General features: G+C 35.2%; 4 protein-coding genes and 1 pseudogene across 5 annotated transcripts in view; 2 read left to right on the top strand and 3 right to left on the bottom strand.

Annotated features, from left to right (window-relative positions):
- The window catches only part of LOC145737198 (putative G-protein coupled receptor B0563.6), an 86,604-nt gene that overhangs the window by 21,956 nt on the left and 37,326 nt on the right, over positions 1 to 27,322 (top strand). The window contains exons 2-3 of the mRNA XM_081991799.1: positions 6,087 to 6,257; positions 11,920 to 12,084. Of these exons, the coding sequence (XP_081847925.1) occupies positions 6,140 to 6,257; positions 11,920 to 12,084 (283 nt within the window). The 5' untranslated portion in view covers positions 6,087 to 6,139. The remainder of the gene's footprint in view (positions 1 to 6,086; positions 6,258 to 11,919; positions 12,085 to 27,322) is intronic.
- LOC145737302 (uncharacterized) lies at positions 2,215 to 3,559 on the bottom strand. Its single transcript, XM_081991935.1, has 2 exons — positions 2,932 to 3,559; positions 2,215 to 2,654 (listed from the first exon to the last, which is right to left on the bottom strand). The coding sequence occupies exons 1-2, from the start codon at positions 3,557 to 3,559 to the stop codon at positions 2,215 to 2,217; spliced, it is 1,068 nt and encodes a 355-aa protein (XP_081848061.1).
- On the bottom strand, positions 18,478 to 19,109 carry LOC145737200 (COP9 signalosome complex subunit 2-like). Its single transcript, XM_081991801.1, has 2 exons — positions 18,939 to 19,109; positions 18,478 to 18,875 (listed from the first exon to the last, which is right to left on the bottom strand). The coding sequence occupies exons 1-2, from the start codon at positions 19,086 to 19,088 to the stop codon at positions 18,558 to 18,560; spliced, it is 468 nt and encodes a 155-aa protein (XP_081847927.1). The 5' UTR covers positions 19,089 to 19,109; the 3' UTR covers positions 18,478 to 18,557.
- LOC145737279 (COP9 signalosome complex subunit 2 pseudogene) lies at positions 24,306 to 24,910 on the bottom strand (annotated as a pseudogene). The gene is made up of 2 exons (XR_014180343.1): positions 24,761 to 24,910; positions 24,306 to 24,698 (listed from the first exon to the last, which is right to left on the bottom strand). The product of XR_014180343.1 is annotated as a COP9 signalosome complex subunit 2 pseudogene (transcript).
- Positions 27,080 to 27,322, top strand: part of Taf1 (TATA-box binding protein associated factor 1) — a 282,189-nt gene continuing 281,946 nt past the window's right edge. Inside the window, exon 1 of the mRNA XM_081991790.1 lies at positions 27,080 to 27,091. The gene's annotated coding sequence lies outside the window, so the exon portion shown is untranslated. The remainder of the gene's footprint in view (positions 27,092 to 27,322) is intronic.

Genomic DNA, 27,322 nt, shown 5'->3' with positions numbered 1-27,322 from the left:
TTAATTTTTCAAAGTCAAACGGTGCGATGTACCAAAAAAGTGTATAGAAGGTAAAAGTTGCATCACGTCGAGGTGCATTTTGTGGTAAAAATTTCAGACCTCTAACCTGAAACGTTCCTGAGATATTGAGCAAAAACTGCAAAAAACGAGAGTCAACTTTGACGCCCTCTAGCATCTAAACGGGGCAACTTAGCCGAACCCGCTTAACGTCACGTGATAGCCCCATTTATTAGCTTTCTTTTGTTGTACGGTGGTTTTATACAGTGTGTCTTAAATAAGCGAGTTATGGACGATTTTCTAGAAAAGTACACGGAATTTTAATCTAAATTAGAGATTTTTTGGGCCTATTATACTAACGGCGACCATTTTGGATTTTCCTTAATCAAAGTGATTTTTTTAACTAATTTGAACCTGGGAAACACAAATCTGACGTCCATTTTGCTTTAACTTGCACCGTTTCGGAGATGACCTTGAAATTATGTCAATTTTGACACTTTAGGGCGTGGCACCCTTGCAAAATGACATTTAGACAAATGACACTTTACGTCATTTTTGTACTATTAACCTGAAGGTATTTAAGCAGTTGAGGTAAATTTTAAAAATAAAAAATTTTCTGAAAAAAATCAGAAGGTATCACCCTGGAAAATTCTTGACAATTCTAGTTTTTAATTTTTCAAGGTAAAACAGTGCATGGCACCAAAAAAGTATATAGAAGGTAAAAGTTGCGTCCCATCGAGGTGCATTTGTGGTAAAAACTTCAGACCTCTAGCCTGAAACGTTCCTGAGATATTGAACAAAAACTGCACAAAACGAGAGTCAACTTTGACGCCCTCTAGCAGCTAAACGGGGCAACTTAGCCGTGCCCGCTTAACGTCACGTGATAGCCCCATTTATTAGCTTTCTTTTGTTGTACGATAGTTTTATACAGGGTGTTTTAAATAAGCGAGTTATGGACGATTTTCTGGAAATGTGCACCAAAATTTCGCTCAAATTGGGAATTTCTGCTTTCGAGGAGGGTGGTCAAAGTAAGGCTGCTAGAGCAAAAGCAATTGAATGTCGATACAAACATTTTACATCAAGTAGGCCTAGAATTTGACGTAGATTCCAAAAATCGAATAAAAAATTATGTTTGCTCAAATTTGGGACACCCTGTATACTGATGGATTATCTAGGAATAAAGTATATGCAAATATATACAAGATTCATATTTGGTATTTGTTTTTATAAAATAAAAATTAAACAAGTTACAAGGATGTTACAAATTCATTGACTCACCCTGTAAACTACTCCATTATATTGTCAATAACTCGGTTATTTGGACAATTACAGGGTGGTTCAATACACCAATTTGTAGCCCTTGAAATTCTCTTTCGACCACCCTGTATAAAAAATCTTCTTCTTCTAGTGCCTATTAGTTTCGAATATTGGCTACCATCCTGGCTATGATGACCTGGTTGATTGCTGCTTTAAACAGTTCTGTGGTTGTTTTTGAATACCATGTCCTTAGGTTCTTGAGCCAGGATATCTTTCTTCTTCCGAGTCCTGTCTTTCCAAACACTTCTCCTTGGAGGATGGATTTTAAGAGTTTGTATTATTATTTCTCATTATATGTCCGAGATATTCCAGTTTCCTTCTCTTAATCACCTCTTTTTCCTTCTCCATTCTTTCCAGTATTGTTTCGTTGGTCACTCTATCTACCCATTCTAAGGATCCTTCTGTATAGCCACATCTCGAAGGCTTCGAGCTTCTTTTGTGTAGCTTCGGTCAATGTCCAGGATTCCATGCCATAGTACAATATGGAGAACACATAGCAGCGCAAGAGTTTTACTTTCATGTCTAATTTGAGGTTATTGCTTTTGAAGAGCTTAGACATTTTGATGAAGGCATCTCTTGCTTTTTCTATTCTACATCTGATCTCTTGTGAGTGGTCCCACTGTTCGTTTATTCCCAGGTAGACAAGTTTGGATACCCGTTCTATTGGTATATTTCGTTTTGTTGATGTCCATTTTTAGCCCATATCGTTCGCTAACTTCATTTACTTTGTTCATTAGCTGTTGTAGACCTATCTGCAAATATGACGGTATCATCCGCATATCGGATATTATTCAGCAGTTCACCGTTTACAAGAATTCCATTATCACCGTTTTCCAGAGCCTCTCTAAATATCTCTTCTGAATACAGATTGAATATCAGAAGGGAGATGATACAGCCTTGTCATACGCCCCGCAGAATGTTAACTGCTTCTGTTGTTTCATCTCCAGCGTTGATTTTTATGGTGGCTGTCTGGTTCCAGTACAGGTTTTGTATAATTCTGTGGTCTTTATCATCCATTCCGGTGCCTTTCAGCACTTGTATCATCTTCTGGAGTTGGACTTTGTCAAACGCCTTTTGGTAGTCCACAAAGCAGGTATAAATGTCGCAATTCATGTTCCTACACCGTTGGAATAATACTTGTACACTGAACAGTGCTTCTGTTGTTCCAACTCCTTTCATGTAGCCAAATTGTGTGTCTGCTACTCTCTCTTCGCATATCTTGTATATTCTGCGATGGATAACTTTAAGGAAAAGCTTTCGGTATTCTCTGCATTTCTTTGCTCCTTGTTTCTTGGGCAGCAATATAAATTCACAGATGAGCCATTCTTTCGGGATGTTGCCTGTGTCATAGATATTGTTAAGTATTTTGCAGATAATTTTTCATTGATTCTTCATCCAAAAGCTTAAGGAACTCTGTCTGCATTCCGTCCGGTCCTGGAGCTTTGCCTTCTCTCAGCGATCTTATGGCTGCTTCTATCTCACTTGTTAGTATTGGTGGTCCAGTTTCTGTTGATAAGGAGGGGGAATCTCCTCTCTCATCAAAGAACAATGTATTCCTTCCAAGTGTCTTTAATGCTTTCTTGGTCCACAATAAGTTTTCCTACTTTATGTACTTGCCAGTTATTTCTCTCACTGTTTGATGTACATCGAAATCATCAAACCTCCGGTGCAGTGCTTCTATTTCATGGCATTTTTCTTCCATTTCTTTCTGCTTGGCTTCTCTGATCCTTCTTTCTATTTCACGGTGTATCTCCCTGTATGTGGTTATGTCATTCTTGCGTTTTCTCCTCTCTTCCATCATCTGTAATATTTCCTCTGTCATCCACGTCTTGTTTCGTCTTCCTTCATTCTTCAGAAATCTGTCCTTGATCTCCTCTACCACTCTGTTAAGTGAACGTATTTTCTCTTCCGTGTTTCCGGCTTTTTCTTCGATCTCCCTACAGTTTTCATTCATTTTGTCCTTCACTTTTCGGATGTCCTGTTTCTTAGGAATTCTTCGTTGTATTTTCTTATACCTGGTTTTGTATTCTCCCACTAGAGGGTTATGATCGAACTGGATGTCGGCGCCTGGGTAGGTTTTTACACTTGTGAAGCTGTTTCTACACCTTGCGTTTACCAGGATATAATCTCTTTGATTCCTTATGATGATAACGTCTTTACCATTATCTCTAGGCGACTTCCACGTATGCAGGCGTCTAGGTGGGAGTTTGAAAAAGGTAATTAAGTTGTGTTCCGCCGCAAACATACTCAGAGTTTCTCCTCTGTCGTTTCTCTCTCCGAGCCCATGTGATCCAACATGATGTTCTTCCCTTCCTTTACCTAGTTTTGCGTTAAAATCTTCCATCCATATAAGAGAAAGTTCATGTTTAGGTTAGGTTAGGTTAGGTTAGTTATTCGCAATATTATTAGTTCGGCTTTAGCAACGGTAGATTTTGGTGATACCACTATGAATCCTAAATATTTGACATTTTTGGTTTTGATGATGCACTTTCCCACTTGAAGACGGAAACCCCAATCATTCAGCTTCTCCAACAGTCGATGATCATGAATCTCTTCATCCGGTGCCATAACCAAAATAACATCTAAATATACAATGACGCCTTCCAATCCGGACATGCATGACTCTATCACTCTTTAGATCACCATTGAGGTTTGCAAGATCAATAACATTAGCTGTGCTTATATCCGTAGGGGCGATTGAACTCACAAAGGCTTGTGGCAATAACTCTACGTTCCGAGAGGACTTTCTTCGCTCCGTCGAACGTAGTCTTGTGTCTGGCAAACCATTCTGGAAACGTGCAACCAGAATTATTTAAGATCAAAATGTCAATTTCAAGCAAATTTGTCAGGAAAATTATTCTGGCTGGGCAAAACTACGAATCTAAGTACTTTTCGAGTTTTCAGTCATTCTACATACTAGAAGACAGTCTGAATAAATAGATTTTACGCCTTAGAAGACTATTCTAGAACTATTTAAGTCAAAAATGTCAATTTCAAGCAAATTTACCATGAAAATTATTCTGGCTGGGCAAAACTGCTACTCTAAGCACTTTTCGAGTTTTCAGTCATTCCAGATCCTAGAAGACTTAAGAGAAGAGTCTGAATAACTAGATTCTAGGCTCTAGATGACTATTCTGGTATTAATTAGGTCCAAAATGTTAATTTCAAACAGATTTGCCATGAAAATTATTCTGGCTGGACAAAACTACTAATCTAAGCACTTTTCAGTCATTCTACATACTAGAAGACAGTCTAAATAAATATATTTTGGCAAAACTGCTAATCTAAGTACTTTTCGAGTTTTCAGTCATTCCAGATCCTAGAAGACTTAAGAGAAGAGTCTGAATAACTAGATTCTAGGCTCTAGATGACTATTCTGACATTATTTAAGTCCAAAATGTTAATTTGGTGGTCATACCTCCTAATCTGAATAAGATCTGAGAAGAAACGTCTTGCATCTTAACTTATTAAGATTTATTGCGTGGTCTTATCATAAAATTTGACAGATGTCATGAAATTTATGACACCTGTCAAAATTAAAAATATTACCAAACGATGGATCTCAAAATGTTAAGATAAATAAGAACAAGTGAGCTCATTCTGGTTAGGAGTTATTACACTGGAAAACTGGAAAGTGTCATTTTTTAAATGTCAATATCTCAAAAACCGTTGTAGATAGATATAAGAGATATCTTTGCCGGTTGACCAATTCATCGTTGGTAAATACGACTGTCATTTGGCACGTGATATTCTTCAAAAATGCAAGCGTCTTATCACATGACAGATGAGTATAGTAATTACCAAAAACAAATTGGTCAACCGCGAGGACACATGAAACATATTTGAAATCGATAGGACTATACAAAAATACAATAATATACAGGGTGTTCCAATTAAAATAAGTGACAGAAAGTAGGGTCGTAAAGAAATTTTCTTAAACGCTTTGCAAACTAAAGTACGCAGGTGTGTTTCTTCCCTTCTCTTCAAGACATGTAATGGACTGCTCCCTTATCTGACTTTGGTATGTCTGTGCCTGTTGTTGCACTTCTAGCTGTTGGGCTTACAAAACCGTCCATCGTAGTTTTAGTATCGGAATCCATTGTAAAAATTTGAATGACTGCGCCAATAATGGGTCCAGTACAAACAAAATTACTCCACACCACACCACACATTTTTCTACCTCACAGAACTTGCTGACATAACCCAACAAGTTATATTAAAAAAATCTCGAAAAAGGCTTAAATAATTGGTCTAAAATGGATTAATTTAAGTAGGTTAAGGTTAGGCAACCCTACCCCTAAATATTGGGTTAACTTCTTTTTAAGTCTCCTGACCCTCCTATAGTCTATCCGGCGAACCTACGGAGTAATAAAAGCGAAAATTAGAAGGGGAGGGGAGTATTGGTCTATATCCGGTCCGTTTTACAATATAATATCTTCTTCTCTCTCTAATATAAGGAGTTATGTCTCGATTCACTTTTACGTACCTGTTTTACAGTGTAATGCGGACCGACCAAAGTTGCCGTCCATCGAATTTTATTACTCCGTAGGTTCGCCGGATAGACTATAGAACCTCACATTGACCAAAACACCAAAAATGTCTTCTCCTCCCTAAAATTTTGGCAAAAACATTTTTAAATTTTCCTGAACTTATTCCAATTTTCCTAGAGCTCCCATCTATTTGGGAATTAAATACCCTCAATAATTTTCTTTGGGTAACTCTCCTATACTAAACTTATCTAAATAACTCCTAATTTTGACTTTATGTTGCAGATTAAAAAATATAGCAATGTTCACGTTTCACGACTAATCTGAAACACGTTGAAATGTCCATGTTGTATTCCAAGGACACTTCCGACAGTTTTTTGTGTTCTAATACCACTACGACAGTTTGCACGCCCTGTATATTGACCAATTTGAGCGACCTACCCATCGACGTCATAGGTGAGTTTTGCATTTTGTATTATTTAACGTAAGTTACATCAAATCAGTACCGGGTGACCCAATAAGATTGTTCATATGGCTTTGGGGTGGTAAATGTTAAGTTCTAAAAATGACCACAACTCAGGGCGCCACTGCCAACTAAAATTTTAAAATTGCATTTTCTTGCATAATAGACTAAAAAGGGTTTTTCATATATTTTTAAAGAGAACCAGCTTATTAATCATTTTTGTAAAAGAAAAATTTCAGTTAGTTTGAAAACAAAAATGGTGGGAGGTGTTTAATTGGTTTTGCAATAACTTCTTAACGGTTTGACCGATTTTAACAAATTTGGTATCGTTGAAAAGTGCGTTCCTTGGGCAATAAGAATCAACTAAAATATAGTTGATTTAGTTGAATCTTACTCCGCCAGGGGGCTAGTTTTGACACCATCACCCAAATTCCAAATAAATCAAATTGAATGATATATGACTTTTTCTTTATGAAAAACGACTCAAGTGAAATCCAAATAGGCTAGTGAAAACCGTTTTTTAAAATCTCGTTCCTAACCTCAAATATTGGGAAAATTTTGGATTAATGGATCTTTTTTGAAGGCCAAGAATCGCTCGGTAAATTTCCTAAAACTAATAAAAATTTACAAAATGAATAAGATGTAAAAAACGCAAATGTCTAAGTCTAGAATTTATTTAAAATTTATTTAAAACAAATTATATCGTCAGGAGATTCATGTTGCTCAAAAGGGACTAAACGCAAACTTACCACTGTAATATTACTCTCGAAATTCCTACTTTTAGTATAAAAAGTAAGTCTAAAACCCCAAATAGGCATACTATATCTAATTTCTACATATTTTGAATCATTTACAAAGGTTTTTTGTAAAATTTGGTGCCTCAAATCTAGCAACTGCTTCAAAAAAATTTAAAAAAATACGAAAAATGTTTATTTTGGATATAATATACTTATTTGGGTTTTTAGGCTTACTTTTTTTAAAGTAAAGGTAAGAATTCCGAGAGTAATGTTAAATTGCATGTAAAACCCACTTGGAGTTAGAAATTGACTGTTTTAAGTACGTTTTTGGAATCCCCACTAAATTTCCTATCTAATGACATAAAAAAACTACAAAATTATGTAAAGTCAGGGAGAAAAATTGTGGCAAAATTTGATCTGCCAGAAACACAGTTCGAAGGACAGTCATGGATAAAAACGACTGTAAAACCCACTTGGAGTTAGAAAATGGCTATTTTAAGCACATTTTTGTAATCATCATTAAATTTCCTATCTAATGGCATAAAAAAAACTACAAAATTATGTAAAATCAGGGAGAAAAATGGTGTCAAAATTTGATCTGCCAGAAACACAGCTCGAAAGGACAGACAGGGATAAAATTGCATGTAAAACCCACTTGGAGTTAGAAAATAACTGTTTTAAGCACATTTTTGGAATCCTCACTAAATTTCCTATGTAACGACATAAAAAAAACTACAAAATTATGTAAAAACAGGGAGAAAAATGGTGTCAAAATTTGATCTGCCAGAAACACAGTTTGAAAGAATAGTTAGGGATAAAATCGCCTGTAAAACCCACTTGGAGTTAGAAAATGACTGTTTTAAGCACGTTTTTGGAATCCTCACTAAATTTCCTATGTAACGACATAAAAAAAACTACAAAATTATGTAAAAACAGGGAGAAAAATGGTGTCAAAATTTGATCTGCCAGAAACACAGCTCGAAAGGACAGACAGGGATAAAATCGCCTGTAAAACCCACTTGGAGTTAGAAAATAACTGTTTTAAGCACGTTTTTGGAATCCTCACTAAATTTCCTATCTAATAACATAAAAAAACTTTACAAAATCATGTAAAGTCAGGGAGAAAAATGGTGTCAAAATTTGATCTGCCAGAAACACAGTTCGAAAGGACAGTCAGGGATAAAATCGCCTGTAAAACCCACTTGGAGTTAGAAAATGACTGTTTTAAGCACGTTTTTGGAATCCTCACTAAATTTTCTATTTAATGAAATAAAAGAACACTACAAAATGATGTAGTCAGAGAGAGAAATAGTGTCAAAATTTGATCTTCCAGAAAAGCAGTTTGAAAGGAGAGACAGTGATAAAAATTCATGTAAAACCCACTTGCAGTTAGAAAATGACTGTTTTAAGTACGTTTTTGGAATCCTCATTAAATTTTCTTTCCAATGACATAAAAAAACACTACAAAATCAGGTAAAGTCAGGGAGAAAATGGTAGAAAATTTTGATCTGCCAGAAAAACAGTTTGAAAAGACAGTCAGGGAAAAAAAAACGCTTGTAAACCCCACCTGGAATCGGAAAATGACTGTTTTAAGCACATTTTTGGAATTCTCACTAAATTTCCTATCTAATGACATAAAAAAAACTACAAAATGATGTAAAATCAGGGAGAAAAATGGTGTCAAAATTTGATCTGCCAGAAACACAGTTCGAAAGGACAGTCAGGGATAAAAACGCCTGTAAAACCCACTTGGAGTTAGAAAATGACTGTTTTAAGCACGGTTTTGGAATCCTCACTAAATTTCCTATGTAACGACTTAAAAAAAACTACAAAATTATGTAAAATCAGGGAGAAAAATGGTGTCAAAATTTGATCTGCCAGAAACACAGTCTGAAAGAACAGTTAGGGATAAAATCGCCTGTAAAACCCACTTGGAGTTAGAAAATGACTGTTTTAAGCACATTTTTGGAATCCTCACTAAATTTCCTATCTAATGACATAAAAAAACATTACAAAATCATGTAAAGTCAGGGAGAAAAATGGTGTCAAAATTTGATCTGCCAGAAACACAGTCTGAAAGAACAGTTAGGGATAAAATCGCCTGTAAAACCCACTTGGAGTTAGAAAATTACTGTTTTAAGCACATTTTTGGAATCCTCACTAAATTTCCTATGTAACGACATAAAAAAAACTACAAAATTATGTAAAATTAGGGAGAAAAATGGTGTCAAAATTTGATCTGCCGGAAACACAGTTTGAAAGAACAGTTAGGGATAAAATCGCCTGTAAAACCCACTTGGAGTTAGAAAATGACTGTTTTAAGCACGTTTTTGGAATCCTCACTAAATTTCCTATGTAACGACATAAAAAAAACTACAAAATTATGTAAAAACAGGGAGAAAAATGGTGTCAAAATTTGATCTGCCAGAAACACAGTTTGAAAGAATAGTTAGGGATAAAATCGCCTATAAAACCCACTTGGAGTTAGAAAATAACTGTTTTAAGCACGTTTTTGGAATCCTCACTAAATTTCCTATCTAATAACATAAAAAAACTTTACAAAATCATGTAAAGTCAGGGAGAAAAATGGTGTCAAAATTTGATCTGCCAGAAACACAGTTCGAAAGGACAGTCAGGGATAAAATCGCCTGTAAAACCCACTTGGAGTTAGAAAATGACTGTTTTAAGTACGTTTTTGGAATCCTCATTAAATTTTCTTTCCAATGACATAAAAAAACACTACAAAATCAGGTAAAGTCAGGGAGAAAAATGGTAGAAAATTTTGATCTGCCAGAAAAACAGTTTGCAAAGACAGTCAGGGAAAAAAAACGGTTGTAAACCCCACTTGGAATCGGAAAATGACTGTTTTAAGCACATTTTCGAAATCCTCACTAAATTTCCTATGTAACGACATAAAAAAAACTACAAAATTATGTAAAATCAGGGAGAAAAATGATGTCAAAATTTTGATCTGCCAGAAAAACAGTTTGAAAAGACAGTCAGGGAAAAAACGCTTGTAAACCCCACTTGGAATCGGAAAATGACTGTTTTAAGCACATTTTCGAAATCCTCACTAAATTTCCTATGTAACGACATAAAAAAAACTACAAAATTATGTAAAATCAGGGAGAAAAATGATGTCAAAATTTTGATCTGCCAGAAAAACAGTTTGAAAAGACAGTCAGGGAAAAAACGCTTGTAAACCCCACTTGGAATCGGAAAATGACTGTTTTAAGCACATTTTCGAAATCCTCAGTAAATTTCCTATGTAACGACATAAAAAAACTACAAAATTATGTAAAATCAGGGAGAAAAATGGTGTCAAAATTTGATCTGCCAGAAACACAGTTCGAAAGAACAGTCAGGGATAAAAACGCCTGTAAAACCCACTTGGAGTAAGAAAATGACTGTTTTAAGCACGTTTTTGGAATCCTCACTAAATTTCCTATCTAATGACATAAAAAAACACTAGAAAATCATGTAAAGTCAGGGAGAAAAATGGTGTCAAAATTTGATCTGCCAGAAACACAGTTCGAAAGGACAGTCAGGGATAAAAACGCCTGTAAAACCCACTTGTAGTAATAAAATGACTGTTTTAAGCACGTTTTTGGAATCCTCACTAAATTTCCTATCTAATGACATAAAAAAACTACAAAATTATGTAAAATCAGGGAGAAAAATGGTGTCAAAATTTGATCTGCCAGAAACACAGTTCGAAAGAACAGTCAGGGATAAAATCGCCTGTAAAACCCACTTGAAGTCAGAAAATAACTGTTTTAAGCACATTTTTGGAATCCTCACTAAATTTCCTATCTAATGTCATAAAAAAAACTACAAAATGATGTAAAATCAGGGAGAAAAATGGTGTCAAAATTTGATCTGCCAGAAACACAGCTCGAAAGGACAGTCAGGGATAAAAACGCCTGTAAAACCCACTTGGAGTTAGAAAATGACTGTTTTAAGCACATTTAGACTCACAATTCGCTCAACATCTTATCCATCTTGTAGCTAAATTAGTTTTTACTGCTAGGAAATTTACCATGCGATTTTTGGCCTTCAAAATTCCATTAATCTGATTTTCCCAATATTTGAGTTGCTCACCGGCCTATTTGGAAGTTATTTTCTCATACAGAAAGTCAATCATTCCATTTAATTTTTTGTTTTTTGTTTTTTTTTTTGAATTTGTGTCATGGTGTCAAAACTAACCCTCTGGCGGTAAAGTATTCAACTAAATTAACTACATTTTGGTGGATGCTTATTATGCCCCAGAAATGTTCTTTTCAAGGATACCAAAATTCTTGGTAATGTGGCAACTTTGCAAATTACGTTAATTCAATTTGAAAATTGCAGTGTTGCCAATTCTACTAATAATTGGTGCAATTGACTTAATTACTGCTTAAACTGCTGATTTTTTTGTTAAAATAGAAAAAACTTGTATTCCTACAAAATCCTTAGATAATCCAAGGGAAACATTTGCCAAAAACTGTCTTAAAGCACTAAAACGCTTAGGGAGAAGTAGTTCCAAATTCAACCAAAATCACATCAAAAGTATTACAAAAATATAACTTCTAGTCTTGACCATTCTGTATATGTTTAAGTCTCTTAAATGGTTTAAAATCACTTATCCAGACAGTTGTGATATCTTTTCAATTCCTCCCATCCTTTCTCACCCTTCAAACCTTCTAATTAACCCCAAAATCCAACTCATTAATCCTTAACTAAGACTAGATTCATAACTGACAATCCGGTCTAGCTTTTGGGTGGGGGGCGGCATATAGAAAAGGCCTTCCACGAGAATTTGGGAGCAAAATTAGGGCCCCATTCATAAACCCGAGCCCTATTGGGATTCACGACCAAACTTTCTCGACGACACGAGAAAAACTTGAAAGTGAATTTACGAGCCGATATTTGGTTACAGATGCCATTTCGACTAGCGAAGATCCTCGAACCGAAGTCCTACGAAGGTATTCCTATGGAATTGCCTTACCCAGTATTTGCCTTTTAGGCATTATAGGCAATATATTTAATTTGGTGGTCCTGACCAGGAAGAATATGAGAGGAACTGCCTACATATACATGAGAGGTAAGCTAGATTTGTATGGGTAGTCCAGGAGCTTATTAATTACCAATTAATTAATATTACCATTGAAGGGCGTAATGATTTAACGTAACTGGATTTTTACCGGTTAGGTAAAAAAAGAGAAATGAAAGAATCAAAAAATCAGAAGAAAAGATATCATTTTTCTGTCATTAATTTGAAAAGTTATAAATCTACTACACTTTTCATGCACCCCCTGTATAGTAGCAGCACTGACGGACTGTAAAACTTCCAGAGATGAGTTTAGAAGTTCTTTACAAACATTTTTGTTCTCCTTCAAATTTTTCGTAACTTTCACCGTTTCTGAGATATTTAGCAAAAACTAGTTTGATGCAACAAATTGACAAATTAGTGGTTTAAAAATTGAGCACCCTGTAACTTGATTATTTTTGGGAGTTCAGGGAGGTTGAACCACTCAAATTAACCGTCTTGAGCTCCTTTTTCCAGTGGTGTAAAGCAAAAAATTGTATCTTAAAGATTGCGTACAGGGTGGCCAAAACATCTGAATCACTACAATTTTCATGCACCCCCTGTATAGTAGCAGCACTGACGGACTGTAAAACTGCCAGGGATAAGTTTAGAAGTTCTTTACAAACATTTTTGCTCTCTTTCAAATTTTTCGTAACTTTCACCGTTTCTGAGTTATTTAGCAAAAACTGGTTTGATGCAACAAATTGACAAATTAGTGGTTTAAAAATTGAGCACCCTGTAACTTGATTATTTTTTGGACTTCAGGGAGGTTGAACCACTCAAATTAACCGTTTTGAGCTCCTCTTTCCAGCGGTGTAAAGCAAAAAATTCTATTTTAAAGATTGCATACAGGGTGGCAAAAAATCTGAATCACAACAATTTTCATGCACCCCCTGTATAGTAGCAGCACTGACGGACTGTAAAACTTCCAAGGATAAGTTTAGAAGTTCTTTACAAACATTTTTGCTCTCTTTCAAATTTTTCGTAACTTTCACCGTTTCTGAGATATTTAACAAAAATTGGTTTAATGCAACAAATTGTAAAATTAGTGGTTTAAAAATTGAGCACCCTGTAACTTGATTATTTTTGGGAGTTCAGGGAGGTTGAACCACTCAAATTAACCGTCTTGAGCTCCTCTTTCCAGTGGTGTAAACCAAAAAATTCTATCTTAAAAATTGTGTACAGGGTGACAAAAATAGTGAACCACCGTAATTTTCTTGTACACCTTGTATACTGGCAGCAAAAACGGTACTGCAAACTTACGGTGTTGGGTTAAGGAGTTGATTAGGATCATTTTTGGTCTCTTGCAGTTTTTTTGTAACTTTCACCGTTTCTGAGATATTTAGCAAAAACTGGTTTAATGCAACAAATTGTAAAATTAGTGGTTTAAAATTTGAGCACCCTGTAACTTGATTATTTTGTGGACTTCAGGGAGGTTGAACCACTCAAATTAACCGTCTTGAGCTCCTCTTTCCAGTGGTGTAAACCAAAAAATTCTATCTTAAAAATTGTGTACAGGGTGACAAAAATAGTGAACCACCATAATTTTCTTGTACACCCTGTATACTGGAAGCAAAAACGGCACTGCAAACTTACAGTGTTGGGTTAAGGAGTTGATTAGGATCATTTTTGGTCTCTTGCAGTTTTTTTGTAACTTTTACCGTTTTCAAGTTTTCGAGGAAAAACTGGTTTGGTGCAACAAATATTATCATTAATATCAGTTTAAAGGACAATCAGGGACAAAATCTCCTGTAAAACCCACTTGGAGTGAGAAAATGACATTTTTAAGCACATTTTTGGAATCCTCATTAAATTTCCTATCCAACAACCTGAAAAAACACTACACAATTTGGTACAGTCAGGGAGAAAAACGGTATCAAAATTTGATGTAATTTACCGGTAATTTACCCATAACTATCAGTTGAAAGTTGCTTGGTATTGTTCTTTTGGGGGTTCTTTCATCATCCCCCACCTCCCAAATGGGTCGTAAAACGCTTTTTCTCCGCAAAACTGGAGTTTATTACACAAAACAATTTAAAACTTTCCGTCACGCTGATAAGGGTTTAACATCCCAGATTAAGTAAACCAAGATCCTTTTGGCGCTCTATCCTAGATGTGTTGCTCAAATTGACCTCGGCAATGTTGTAAAGATGAGTAAAACAACCCTCTTCTGGGCTGTGATTAAGGGCCTTTAGGTGTATTAGGGTTCAGTCTCTTTCGATTTAATTTTCATTAGAATTTAGCGAGATTTTAACGAGCTCGGGGAGTTTGCGGTCCACTTTAGTGTCTCCATCCTATTTACAAGAGTGGTTTTACCTGGTGCTCTAATAATTAGAAGTCTAATGCAGTCTGAAGTTTAATTTATTCAATCAATTTGTTAACTTAACTACAAAACAAAATGGTATTTATACTTAGACGTAGTTTGTGTGATTTTTTGGAAAATTCCACAAACATTTACCTGAAAATTAGTTTTTCTGAGACTCTCTCTGCGTGGACTACCGGCCATTATGGTACTATTCAGTTAAAACTTTGAAAAATGATTTTATTTTCAACTCTGTATGTAATCACATTATTTTTCTACTCGCGTGCATAATTTGATACTTTTTCGCACGCATATGAGTGCAGAAAGTTTGTCTTTTCCGCACTAGTGTAGTAAATATCCTATTCAGTGACCTAAAAAACACTACAAAATTTATTACAGTCAGGGAGAAAAGCGGTGTCAAAATTTGAACTGCTAGAAACACAGTTTGGAGAGATAGTCAGGTACAAAATTGCGTGTAACACCCACTTGGTGTGAGAAAATGACTGTTTTAAGTACATTTTTAGAATCTTCATTAAATTTCCTATTCAACGACCTAAAAAACACTACAAAATTTGGTACAGTCAGGGAGAAAAGTGGTGTCAAAATTTGAACTGCTAGAAACACAGTTTGTAGAGACAGTCAGGTACAAAATCGCGTGTAGCACCCACTTGGAGTGAGAAAATGACTGTTTTAAGTACATTTTTAGAATCTTCATTAAATTTCCTATTCAATGACGTAAAAAACACTACAAAATTTGTTACAGTCAGGGAGAAAAGTGGTGTCAAAATTTGAACTGCTAGAAACACAGTTTGTAGAGACAGTCAGGTACAAAATGGCGTGTAACACCCACTTGGAGTGCGAAAATGACTGTTTTAAGTACATTTTTAGAATCTTCATAAAATTTCCTATTCAATGACGTAAAAAACACTACAAAATTTGGTACAGTCAGGGAGAAAAGTGGTGTCAAAATTTGAACTGCTAGAAACACAGTTTGTAGAGACAGTCAGGTACAAAATGGCGTGTAACACCCACTTGGGGTGAGAAAATGACTGTTTTAAGTACATTTTTAGAATCTTCATAAAATTTCCTATTCAATGACCTAAAAAACACTACAAACTTTGGTACAGTCAGGGAGAAACGTGGTGTCAAAATTTGAACTGCTAGAAACACAGTTTGTAGAGACTGTCAGGTACAAAATCGCGTGTAGCACCCACTTGGAGTGCGAAAATTACTGTTTTAAGTACATTTTTAGAATCTTCATTAAATTTCCTATTCAACGACCTAAAAAACACTACAAAATTTGGTACAGTCAGGGAGAAAAGTGGTGTCAAAATTTGAACTGCTAGAAACACAGTTTGTAGAGACAGTCAGGTACAAAATCGCGTGTAGCACCCACTTGGAGTGCGAAAATGACTGTTTTAAGTACATTTTTAGAATCTTCATTAAATTTCCTATTCAATGACGTAAAAAACACTACAAAATTTGTTACAGTCAGGGAGAAAAGTGGTGTCAAAATTTGAACTGCTAGAAACACAGTTTGTAGAGACAGTCAGGTACAAAATCGCGTGTAACACCCACTTGGGGTGAGAAAATGACTGTTTTAAGTACATAGTACCTATATACATTAAGTACCTATATACTGTAAGATTCATATTTGGTTTTTTTTTATAAAATGAAAATTAATCAAGTTACATGGATGTTAAAAATTCATTGAATCACCCTGTAAACTACTCTATTGTATTGACAATAACTCGGTTATTTTGACAATTATAGGGTGGTTCAATATACCAATTTGTAGCCCTTGAAATTCTCTTTTGACCACCCTGTATAGCATTTTTACCTAAAACGTCGAATAAGTGAGTTATTTACTGTTAAACTGAGTTGTTTGATTTTTGTTGACAGTTTTTACTGCAACAGCCCATAACTCTGCTATTTTTACAGTTACAGGGTGGTTCAATATACCAATTTGTAGCCCTTGAAATTGTCTTTTAATCACCCTGTATACCACATATAGTAAAAATGTCACGCTACCGAAAGATTAAGGCTTTTATACCGGGAATGTGTTGTCCAGAAGGGATAAATTTATAAATAATATTTTTTTAAAAATTCGTATTACATACGACATTTTTCAGAAAGTTTCTGGTAATTTTCCGGAAAAAATTCGAAAATATAAAAAAATTCAAAAAGAATTTCTTTTTTAATTAATTGTATAACAATCCAATATCAATTGAAACAGTTTTTATTTTCTTTATTAGAAAATCCTCATTGTTCTAGTGTTGAAGGCTGAAAACGTCTCTGTCTGCGCAATTTTACACTAAAATCAACAGGACGAGAAAATAAAACATTCTAATGGTATTAAGAGCCTCTCGGAACGAAATAACAGCAAAACCCCCGGGGGCGGCAGTCCAATAAACCTTTTACAAGAGAAACCGTTACGCAATTGCCTTTACGGCTATGGGGAGTAAATCATCTTAATGGAAATGGCGCTCGATATGGAAATAATACATTTTCCAATTTTTCCACGGCCTGGGGTAACTAAAAGTGTCCATATCTGCGCCTGGACTACAACAGTTCGTTAAAAACTCTAATGGTATATTGCATACTCAGGTGGAAAGTGTTTGATTTCCACCTGTTTGAGAAATTAAACTTTCTACCGTGGTTTGTATACTATTTTATTTTAACATGGAGATTTCTGAAAACGCAGATGTTACTCATCATCACCTGAGTTATATTATTAATAACGTTATTTCTTATGTGTAAACCAGGTGGAAAGATGAAAATTACCTGTTTTTACTTTCCACCCCCACCCGGATTTTTTAATTTCGGGTGGAAAGTACCCACTTTCCCGGGAAAGTTTAATTTCTGTCTCGAAATAAAGTTCTAATAAACCACCTAATTTCTCGACAGAAATTAAACACTTTCCACCTGAGTATGTAATATACTATTCTAGACCTAGTATACAGACTAAACGACCTTGTCTGAGTCGACTGTTGATCTGGTTTGTATTTGAAATTTGAACACCCTGTAACTTCGTTGTTTTTGGGAGTTCAGGGAGGTTGAACCACTCGAATTAACCGTCTTAAGCTCCTCTTTCCAGTGGTGTAAAGCAAAAAATTCTATCTAAAAAATTGCGTTCAGTGTGACCAAAAACAGTCACTCATCATAATTTTCATACACACCCTGTATACTGCAAGCAAAAATGGTCCTGCAGATTTACGGTGTTGCGTTAAGGAGTTCATTAGGAACATTTTTGGTTTCTTGCAATTTTTTTGTAACTTTCACCGTTTTCGAGTTATTACGAAAAACTAGTTTAATGCAACAAATTTTGAAATCAGTTGAAGTTGTGGTTTGAAATTTCAACACCCTGTAACTCGGTTGTTTTTGGGAGATCAGGCAGGTTAAACCACTCAAATTAACCGTCTTGAGCTCCTCTTTGCAGTGGTGTAAAGCAAAAAATTCTATCTGAAAAATTGCGTACAGGGTGACTAAAAACAGTCAAATACCATACTTTTCATACACACCCTGTATACTGCAAGCAAAAACTGTCCTGTAAATTTACGGTGTTGCGTTAAGGAGGTGATTAGAAACATTTTTGGTTTCTTGCAAATTTTTTGTAACCTTCACCGTTTTCGAGTTTTTTAAGAAAAACTGTTTGGTGCAACAAATTTACAAATCAGTGAAATTGTAGTCTGAAATTTGAATACTGTTAAGGACAGTCAGCGACAAAATCGCTTGTAAAACCCACTTGGAGTGACCAAATCATGTTTTTAAGCACATTTTTGGAATCTCCATTAAATTTCCTATCTAATGACATAAAAAACATTTCAAAATCAGGTAAAGTCTTGGAGAAAAGTGGTGCCAAATTATAAAACTGTCTGAAAAAAACAGTTAGGAACCAAATCGCCTGTACAACCTACTTAGAGTGAGAAAATGACTGTTTTAAGCACATTTTTGGAATCCTCATTAAATTTCCTATCCAATAACCTGAGAAAACATTACAAAATGTGGTATTTTACAGTAGAAAAGGTAGTAGTTTACCAAAAATTTTCCTGGTAAAGTAAAATATTTACTTTATCACTACTTCTTAGGATATAAATCAATCTCAATAACATATAATAATAATCCCTGTTTCGAATAGTTGGGGTGCTTATAAACAAATACAAATTAACAAGTAACTACATTATAGTCAAATAGTAATGGCTGAAAACACTTTAACCAGACTATCTGCCCAATTCTCCATAGCGACGTGACGTCGATCTGTGTCCACTTGGGTCATTTTTAGCATTCCATTGACCTGATCGATCCTACCCTGAATACAACCATCCAAAATGTAGGAAACCAGCAGATTCTCCACCTCCTCTTCTTCAATCCGCAATTGTTGGCTGATAAACGAGATTTTGATGTTTTTGTACGGTTTAATAAGACCGAGTAAAGCGTTTCCCCTTACAAATTTGAGCAACTGCTCCAGGTGTTCCCTGATAAACGGATCCGCCATCAGGGACCCCTTTTTTTTAAAAAAAAAGAAACTTTTATTACTTTCTTGTTGTTCGGAATGGTAAATGAGCACCTTGTTTTTCTCGAAAATCTGAACGAATTCCTCCATTTTGTTGTTTTGAAAAGCGTCAATCAACAAAGTGAGGGCCTTAATCTCCGGATCGTTGGCGTAGGGCTTTGCCTCTTGTGAATCAAACGGATTTATGTTGCTTTTCATTAACATGCTATTTAAAATTAGGTATTTCAAACATTGTTTTTGGTTTCTTGCAATTTTTTTGTAACTTTCACCGTTTTTGAGTTACTAGGGAAAACTAGTTTAATGCAACAAATTTTGAAATCACTTGAAGTTGTGGTTTGAAATTTCAACACCCTGTAACTCGGTTGTTTTTAGGAGTTCAGGGAGGTTAAACCACCCAAATTAACCGTCTTAAGCTCCTCTTTCCAGTGGTGTAAAGCAAAAAATTCTATCTGAAAAATTTCGTGCAGAATGACCAAAAACAAGCAATCATCATATTTTTCATACACACCCTGTATACTGCAAGCAAAAACTGTCCTGCAAATTTACGGTGTTGGGTTAAGAAGTTGATTAGGAACATTTTTGGTTTCCTGCAATTTTTTTGTAACTTTCACCGTTTTCGAGTTTTTTAAGAAAAACTAGTTTAATGCAACAAATTTTGAAATCAGTTGAATTTGTGGTTTGAAATTTCAACACCCTGTAACTCGGTTGTTTTTGGGAGTTCAGGGAGGTTAAACCACTCAAATTAACCGTCTTGAGCTCCTCTTTGCAGTGGTGTAAAGCAAAAAATTCTATCTGAAAAATTGCGTGCAGAATGACAAAAACTTCCACCGTTTTTGAGTTATTACGAAAAAACTAGTTTAATGCAACAAATTTTGAAATCAGTTGAAGTTGTGGTTTGAAATTTTAACACCCTGTAACTCGGTTGTTTTTGGGAGTTCAGGGAGGTTGAACCACTCAAATTAACCGTCTTGAGTTCCCATTTCCAGTGGTGTAAAGCAAAAAATTCTGTCTGAAAAATTGCGTGCAGGGTGACCAAAAACAGTCAATCATCATACTTTTCATACACACCCTGTATACTGCAAGCAAAAACGGTGCTACAAATTTACGGTGTTGGATTAAGGAGTTCATGAGAAACATTTTTGTTTTCTTGTAATTTTTTTGTAACTTTTACCGTTTTTGAGTTACTAGGGAAAACTAGTTTAATGCAACAAATTTTGAAATCAGTTGAAGTTGTGGTTTGAACTTTCAACACCCTGTAACTCGGTTGTTTTTGGGAGTTCAGGGAGGTTAAACCACCCAAATTAACCGTCTTAAGCTCCTCTTTCCAGTGGTGTAAAGCAAAAAATTCTATCTAAAAAATTAGGTGCAGGGTGACCAAAAACAGTCAATCAACATACTTTTCATACACACCCTGTATACTGCAAGCAAAAACTGTCTTTCAAATTTATGGTGTTGAGTTAAGGAGTTGATTAGAAACATTTTTGGTCTCTTCCAATTTCTTTGTAACTTTCACCGTTTTCGAGTTATTAGGAAAAACTAATTTAATGCAACAAATTTTGAAATCAGTTGAAGTTGTGGTTTGAAATTTCAACACCCTGTAACTCGGTTCTTTTTGGGAGTTCATAGAGCTTAAACCACTCAAATTAACCGTCTTAAGCTCCTCTTTCCAGTGGTGTAAAGCAAAAATTTCTATCTGAAAAATTAGGTGCAGGGTGACCAAAAACAGTCAATCAACATACTTTTCATACACACCCTGTATACTGCAAGCAAAAATGGTCCTGCAAATTTACGGTGTTGGATTAAGGAGTAGATTAGAAACATTTTTGGTTTCTTGCAATTTTTTTGTAACTTTCACCGTTTTCGAGTTGTTACGAGAAAACTAGTTTAGTGCAACAAATTTTGAAATCAGTTGAAGTTGTGGTTTGAAATTTCAACACCCTGTAACTCGGTTGTTTTTGGGAGTTCATGGAGGTTAAACCACTCAAATTAACCGTCTTGAGCTCCTCTTTCCAGTGGTGTAAAGCAAAAAATTCTATCTAAAAAATTGCGTTCAGTGTGACCAAAAACAGTCACTCATCATAATTTTCATACACACACTGTATACTGCAAGCAAAAATGGTCCTGCAGATTTACGGTGTTGCGTTAAGGAGTTCATTAGGAACATTTTTGGTTTCTTGCAATTTTTTTGTAACTTTCACCGTTTTCGAGTTATTACGAAAAACTAGTTTAATGCAACAAATATTGAAATCAGTTGAAGTTGTGGTTTGAAATTTTAACACCCTGTAACTCGGTTGTTTTTGGGAGTTCAGGGAGTTTAAACCACTCAAATTAACTGCCTTGAGTTCCTCTTTCCAGTGGTGTAAAGCAAAAAATTCGATCTGAAAAATTGCGTGCAGAATGACCAAAAACAGTCAATCATCATACTTTTCATACACACCCTGTATACTGCAAGCAAAAACGGTGCTACAAATTTACGGTGTTGGATTAAGGAGTTCATGAGAAACATTTTTGTTTTCTTGTAATTTTTTTGTAACTTTTACCGTTTTTGAGTTACTAGGGAAAACTAGTTTAATGCAACAAATTTTGAAATCAGTTGAAGTTGTGGTTTGAACTTTCAACACCCTGTAACTCGGTTGTTTTTGGGAGTTCAGGGAGGTTAAACCACCCAAATTAACCGTCTTAAGCTCCTCTTTCCAGTGGTGTAAAGCAAAAAATTCTATCTAAAAAATTAGGTGCAGGGTGACCAAAAACAGTCAATCAACATACTTTTCATACACACCCTGTATACTGCAAGCAAAAACTGTCTTTCAAATTTATGGTGTTGAGTTAAGGAGTTGATTAGAAACATTTTTGGTCTCTTCCAATTTCTTTGTAACTTTCACCGTTTTCGAGTTATTAGGAAAAACTAATTTAATGCAACAAATTTTGAAATCAGTTGAAGTTGTGGTTTGAAATTTCAACACCCTGTAACTCGGTTCTTTTTGGGAGTTCATAGAGCTTAAACCACTCAAATTAACCGTCTTAAGCTCCTCTTTCCAGTGGTGTAAAGCAAAAATTTCTATCTGAAAAATTAGGTGCAGGGTGACCAAAAACAGTCAATCAACATACTTTTCATACACACCCTGTATACTGCAAGCAAAAATGGTCCTGCAAATTTACGGTGTTGGATTAAGGAGTAGATTAGAAACATTTTTGGTTTCTTGCAATTTTTTTGTAACTTTCACCGTTTTCGAGTTGTTACGAGAAAACTAGTTTAGTGCAACAAATTTTGAAATCAGTTGAAGTTGTGGTTTGAAATTTCAACACCCTGTAACTCGGTTGTTTTTGGGAGTTCATGGAGGTTAAACCACTCAAATTAACCGTCTTGAGCTCCTCTTTCCAGTGGTGTAAAGCAAAAAATTCTATCTAAAAAATTGCGTTCAGTGTGACCAAAAACAGTCACTCATCATAATTTTCATACACACACTGTATACTGCAAGCAAAAATGGTCCTGCAGATTTACGGTGTTGCGTTAAGGAGTTCATTAGGAACATTTTTGGTTTCTTGCAATTTTTTTGTAACTTTCACCGTTTTCGAGTTATTACGAAAAACTAGTTTAATGCAACAAATATTGAAATCAGTTGAAGTTGTGGTTTGAAATTTTAACACCCTGTAACTCGGTTGTTTTTGGGAGTTCAGGGAGTTTAAACCACTCAAATTAACTGCCTTGAGTTCCTCTTTCCAGTGGTGTAAAGCAAAAAATTCGATCTGAAAAATTGCGTGCAGAATGACCAAAAACAGTCAATCATCATACTTTTCATACACACCCTGTATACTGCAAGCAAAAACTGTCCTACAAATTTACGGTGTTGGGTTAAGGAGGTGATTAGGAACATTTTTGGTTTCTTGCAATTTTTTTGTAACTTTCACCGTTTTTGAGTTATTACGAAAAACTAGTTTAGTGCAACAAATTTTGAAATCAGTTGAAGTTGTGGTTTGAAATTTCAACACCCTGTAACTCGGTTGTTTTTGGGAGTTCAGTGAGTTTAAACCACTCAAATTAACCGTCTTGAGCTCCCATTTTCAGTGGTGTAAAGCAAAAAATTCTATCTGAAAAATTGCGTGCAGAATGACCAAAAACAGTCAATCATCATACTTTTCATACACACCCTGTATACTGCAAGCAAAAATGGTCCTGTAAATTTACGGTGTTGCGTTAGGGAGGTGATTAGGAACATTTTTGGTTTCCTGCAATTTTTTTGTAACTTTTACCGTTTTTGAGTTATTACGAAAAACTAGTTTAGTGCAACAAATTTTGAAATCAGTTGAAGTTGTGGTTTGAAATTTCAACACCCTGTAACTCGGTTGTTTTTGGGAGTTCATGGAGGTTAAACCACTCAAATTAACCGTCTTGAGCTCCTCTTTCCAGTGGTGTAAAGCAAAAAATTCTATCTAAAAAATTGCGTTCAGTGTGACCAAAAACAGTCAATCATCATAATTTTCATACACACCCTGTATACTGCAAGCAAAAACTGTCCTGCAAATTTACGGTGTTGGGTTAAGGAGGTGATTAGGAACATTTTTGGTTTCCTGCAATTTTTTTGTAACTTTCACCGTTTTGGAATTATTACGAAAAAACTAGTTAAATGCAACAATTTTTAATCAGTTGAAGTTGTGGTTTGAAATTTCAACACCCTGTAACTCGGTTGTTTTTGGGAGTTCAGGGAGGTTAAACCACTCAAATTAACCGTCTTAAGCTCCTCTTTCCAGTGGTGTAAAGTAAAAAATTTTATCTGAAAAATTGCGTACAGGGTGACCAAAAACAAGCAATCATCATACTTTTCATACACACCCTGTATACTGCAAGCAAAAACTGTCCTGTAAATTTACGGTGTTGCGTTAAGGAGGTGATTAGAAACATTTTTAGTTTCTTGCAAATTTTTTGTAACTTTCACCGTTTTCGAGTTTTTTAAGAAAAACTGTTTGGTGCAACAAATTTACAAATCAGTGAAATTGTAGTCTGAAATTTGAATACTGTTAAGGACAGTCAGCGACAAAATCGCTTGTAAAACCCACTTGAAGTGACCAAATCATGTTTTTAAGCACATTTTTGGAATCTCCATTAAATTTCCTATCTAATGACATAAAAAACATTTCAAAATCAGGTAAAGTCTTGGAGAAAAGTGGTGCCAAATTATAAAACTGTCTGAAAAAAACAGTTAGGAACCAAATCGCCTGTACAACCTACTTTGAGTGAGAAAATGACTGTTTTAAGCACTTTTTTGGAATCCTCATTAAATTTCCTATCCAATAACCTGAGAAAACATTACAAAATGTGGTATTTTACAGTAGAAAAGGTAGTAGTTTACCAAAAATTTTCCTGGTAAAGTAAAATATTTACTTTATCACTACTTCTTAGCATATAAATCAATCTCAATAACATATAATAATAATCCCTGTTTCGAATAGTTGGGGTGCTTATAAACAAATACAAATTAACAAGTAACTACATTATAGTCAAATGGTAATGGCTGAAAACACTTTAACCAGACTATCTGCCCAATTCTCCATAGCGACGTGACGTCGATCTGTGTCCACTTGGGTCATTTTTAGCATTCCATTGACCTGATCGATCCTACCATGAATACAACCATCCAAAATGTAGGAAACCAGCAGATTCTCCACCTCCTCTTCTTCAATCCGCAATTGTTGGCTGATAAACGAGATTTTGATGTTTTTGTACGGTTTAATAAGACCGAGTAAAGCGTTTCCCCTTACAAATTTGAGCAACTGCTCCAGGTGTTCCCTGATAAACGGATCCGCCATCAGGGACCCCTTTTTTTAAAAAAAAAGAAACTTTTATTACTTTCTTGTTGTTCGGAATGGTAAATGAGCACCTTGTTTTTCTCGAAAATCTGAACGAATTCCTCCATTTTGTTGTTTTGAAAAGCGTCAATCAACAAAGTGAGGGCCTTAATCTCCGGATCGTTGGCGTAGGGCTTTGCCTCTTGTGAATCAAACGGATTTATGGTGCTTTTCATTAACATGCTATTTAAAATTAGGTATTTCAAACATTGTTTTTGGTTTCTTGCAATTTTTTTGTAACTTTCACCGTTTTTGAGTTACTAGGGAAAACTAGTTTAATGCAACAAATTTTGAAATCAGTTGAAGTTGTAGTTTGAACTTTCAACACCCTGTAACTCGGTTGTTTTTCTGAGTTCAGGGAGGTTAAACCACTCAAATTAACCGTCTTGAGCTCCTCTTTGCAGTGGTGTAAAGCAAAAAATTCTATCTAAAAAATTAGGTGCAGGGTGACCAAAAACAGTCAATCATCATACTTTTCATACACACCCTGTATACTGCAAGCAAAAATGGTCCTGCAAATTTACGGTGTTGAGTTAAGGAGTTGATTAGAAACATTTTTGGTCTCTTCCAATTTCTTTGTAACTTTCACCGTTTTCGAGTTATTAGGAAAAACTAATTTAATGCAACAAATTTTGAAATCAGTTGAAGTTGTGGTTTGAAATTTCAACACCCTGTAACTCGGTTCTTTTTGGGAGTTCATAGAGCTTAAACCACTCAAATTAACCGTCTTAAGCTCCTCTTTCCAGTGGTGTAAAGCAAAAATTTCTATCTGAAAAATTAGGTGCAGGGTGACCAAAAACAGTCAATCAACATACTTTTCATACACACCCTGTATACTGCAAGCAAAAATGGTCCTGCAAATTTACGGTGTTGGATTAAGGAGTAGATTAGAAACATTTTTGGTTTCTTGCAATTTTTTTGTAACTTTCACCGTTTTCGAGTTGTTACGAGAAAACTAGTTTAGTGCAACAAATTTTGAAATCAGTTGAAGTTGTGGTTTGAAATTTCAACACCCTGTAACTCGGTTGTTTTTGGGAGTTCATGGAGGTTAAACCACTCAAATTAACCGTCTTGAGCTCCTCTTTCCAGTGGTGTAAAGCAAAAAATTCTATCTAAAAAATTGCGTTCAGTGTGACCAAAAACAGTCACTCATCATAATTTTCATACACACACTGTATACTGCAAGCAAAAATGGTCCTGCAGATTTACGGTGTTGCGTTAAGGAGTTCATTAGGAACATTTTTGGTTTCTTGCAATTTTTTTGTAACTTTCACCGTTTTCGAGTTATTACGAAAAACTAGTTTAATGCAACAAATATTGAAATCAGTTGAAGTTGTGGTTTGAAATTTTAACACCCTGTAACTCGGTTGTTTTTGGGAGTTCAGGGAGTTTAAACCACTCAAATTAACTGCCTTGAGTTCCTCTTTCCAGTGGTGTAAAGCAAAAAATTCGATCTGAAAAATTGCGTGCAGAATGACCAAAAACAGCCAATCATCATACTTTTCATACACACCCTGTATACTGCAAGCAAAAACTGTCCTACAAATTTACGGTGTTGGGTTAAGGAGGTGATTAGGAACATTTTTGGTTTCTTGCAATTTTTTTGTAACTTTCACCGTTTTCGAGTTATTAGGAAAAACTAATTTAATGCAACAAATTTTGAAATCAGTTGAAGTTGTGGTTTGAAATTTCAACACCCTGTAACTCGGTTCTTTTTGGGAGTTCATAGAGCTTAAACCACTCAAATTAACCGTCTTAAGCTCCTCTTTCCAGTGGTGTAAAGCAAAAATTTCTATCTGAAAAATTAGGTGCAGGGTGACCAAAAACAGTCAATCAACATACTTTTCATACACACCCTGTATACTGCAAGCAAAAATGGTCCTGCAAATTTACGGTGTTGCGTTAGGGAGGTGATTAGGAACATTTTTGGTTTCCTGCAATTTTTTTGTAACTTTTACCGTTTTTGAGTTATTACGAAAAACTAGTTTAGTGCAACAAATTTTGAAATCAGTTGAAGTTGTGGTTTGAAATTTCAACACCCTGTAACTCGGTTGTTTTTGGGAGTTCATGGAGGTTAAACCACTCAAATTAACCGTCTTGAGCTCCTCTTTCCAGTGGTGTAAAGCAAAAAATTCTATCTAAAAAATTGCGTTCAGTGTGACCAAAAACAGTCAATCATCATAATTTTCATACACACCCTGTATACTGCAAGCAAAAACTGTCCTGCAAATTTACGGTGTTGGGTTAAGGAGGTGATTAGGAACATTTTTGGTTTCCTGCAATTTTTTTGTAACTTTCACCGTTTTGGAATTATTACGAAAAAACTAGTTAAATGCAACAATTTTTAATCAGTTGAAGTTGTGGTTTGAAATTTCAACACCCTGTAACTCGGTTGTTTTTGGGAGTTCAGGGGGGTTGAACCACTCGAATTAACCGTCTTGAGCTACTCTTTACAGTGGTGTAAAGCAAAAAATTTTATCTGAAAAATTGCGTACAGGGTGACCAAAAACAAGCAATCACCATACTTTTCATACACACCCTGTATAATGCAAGCAAAAACTTTCCTGCAAATTTATGGTGTTGGATTAAGGAGG

The sequence above is a fragment of the Ips typographus genome, linkage group LG13, assembly GCF_016097725.1.
Source record: "Ips typographus isolate SLU linkage group LG13, UJ_Ityp_2.0, whole genome shotgun sequence".
In the NCBI taxonomy this organism is placed as follows: Eukaryota; Metazoa; Arthropoda; class Insecta; order Coleoptera; family Curculionidae; genus Ips; species Ips typographus.
This window is presented reverse-complemented; position numbering and strand designations above follow the sequence as displayed.

Excerpts from the sequence above, each read along its gene's own strand:
- LOC145737302 (XM_081991935.1), bottom strand. The coding sequence starts at position 3,559 with ATGTTTGCGGCGGAACACAACTTAATTACCTTTTTCAAACTCCCACCT. Across the intron at positions 2,655-2,931 it reads AACAGTGAGAGAAATAACTG|GCAACATCCCGAAAGAATGG; the intron begins GCAAGTACATAA and ends TCTATGACACAG.
- LOC145737200 (XM_081991801.1), bottom strand. The coding sequence starts at position 19,088 with ATGTTAATGAAAAGCAACATAAATCCGTTTGATTCACAAGAGGCAAAG. Across the intron at positions 18,876-18,938 it reads AGATTTTCGAGAAAAACAAG|GGGTCCCTGATGGCGGATCC; the intron begins GTGCTCATTTAC and ends TTTAAAAAAAAG.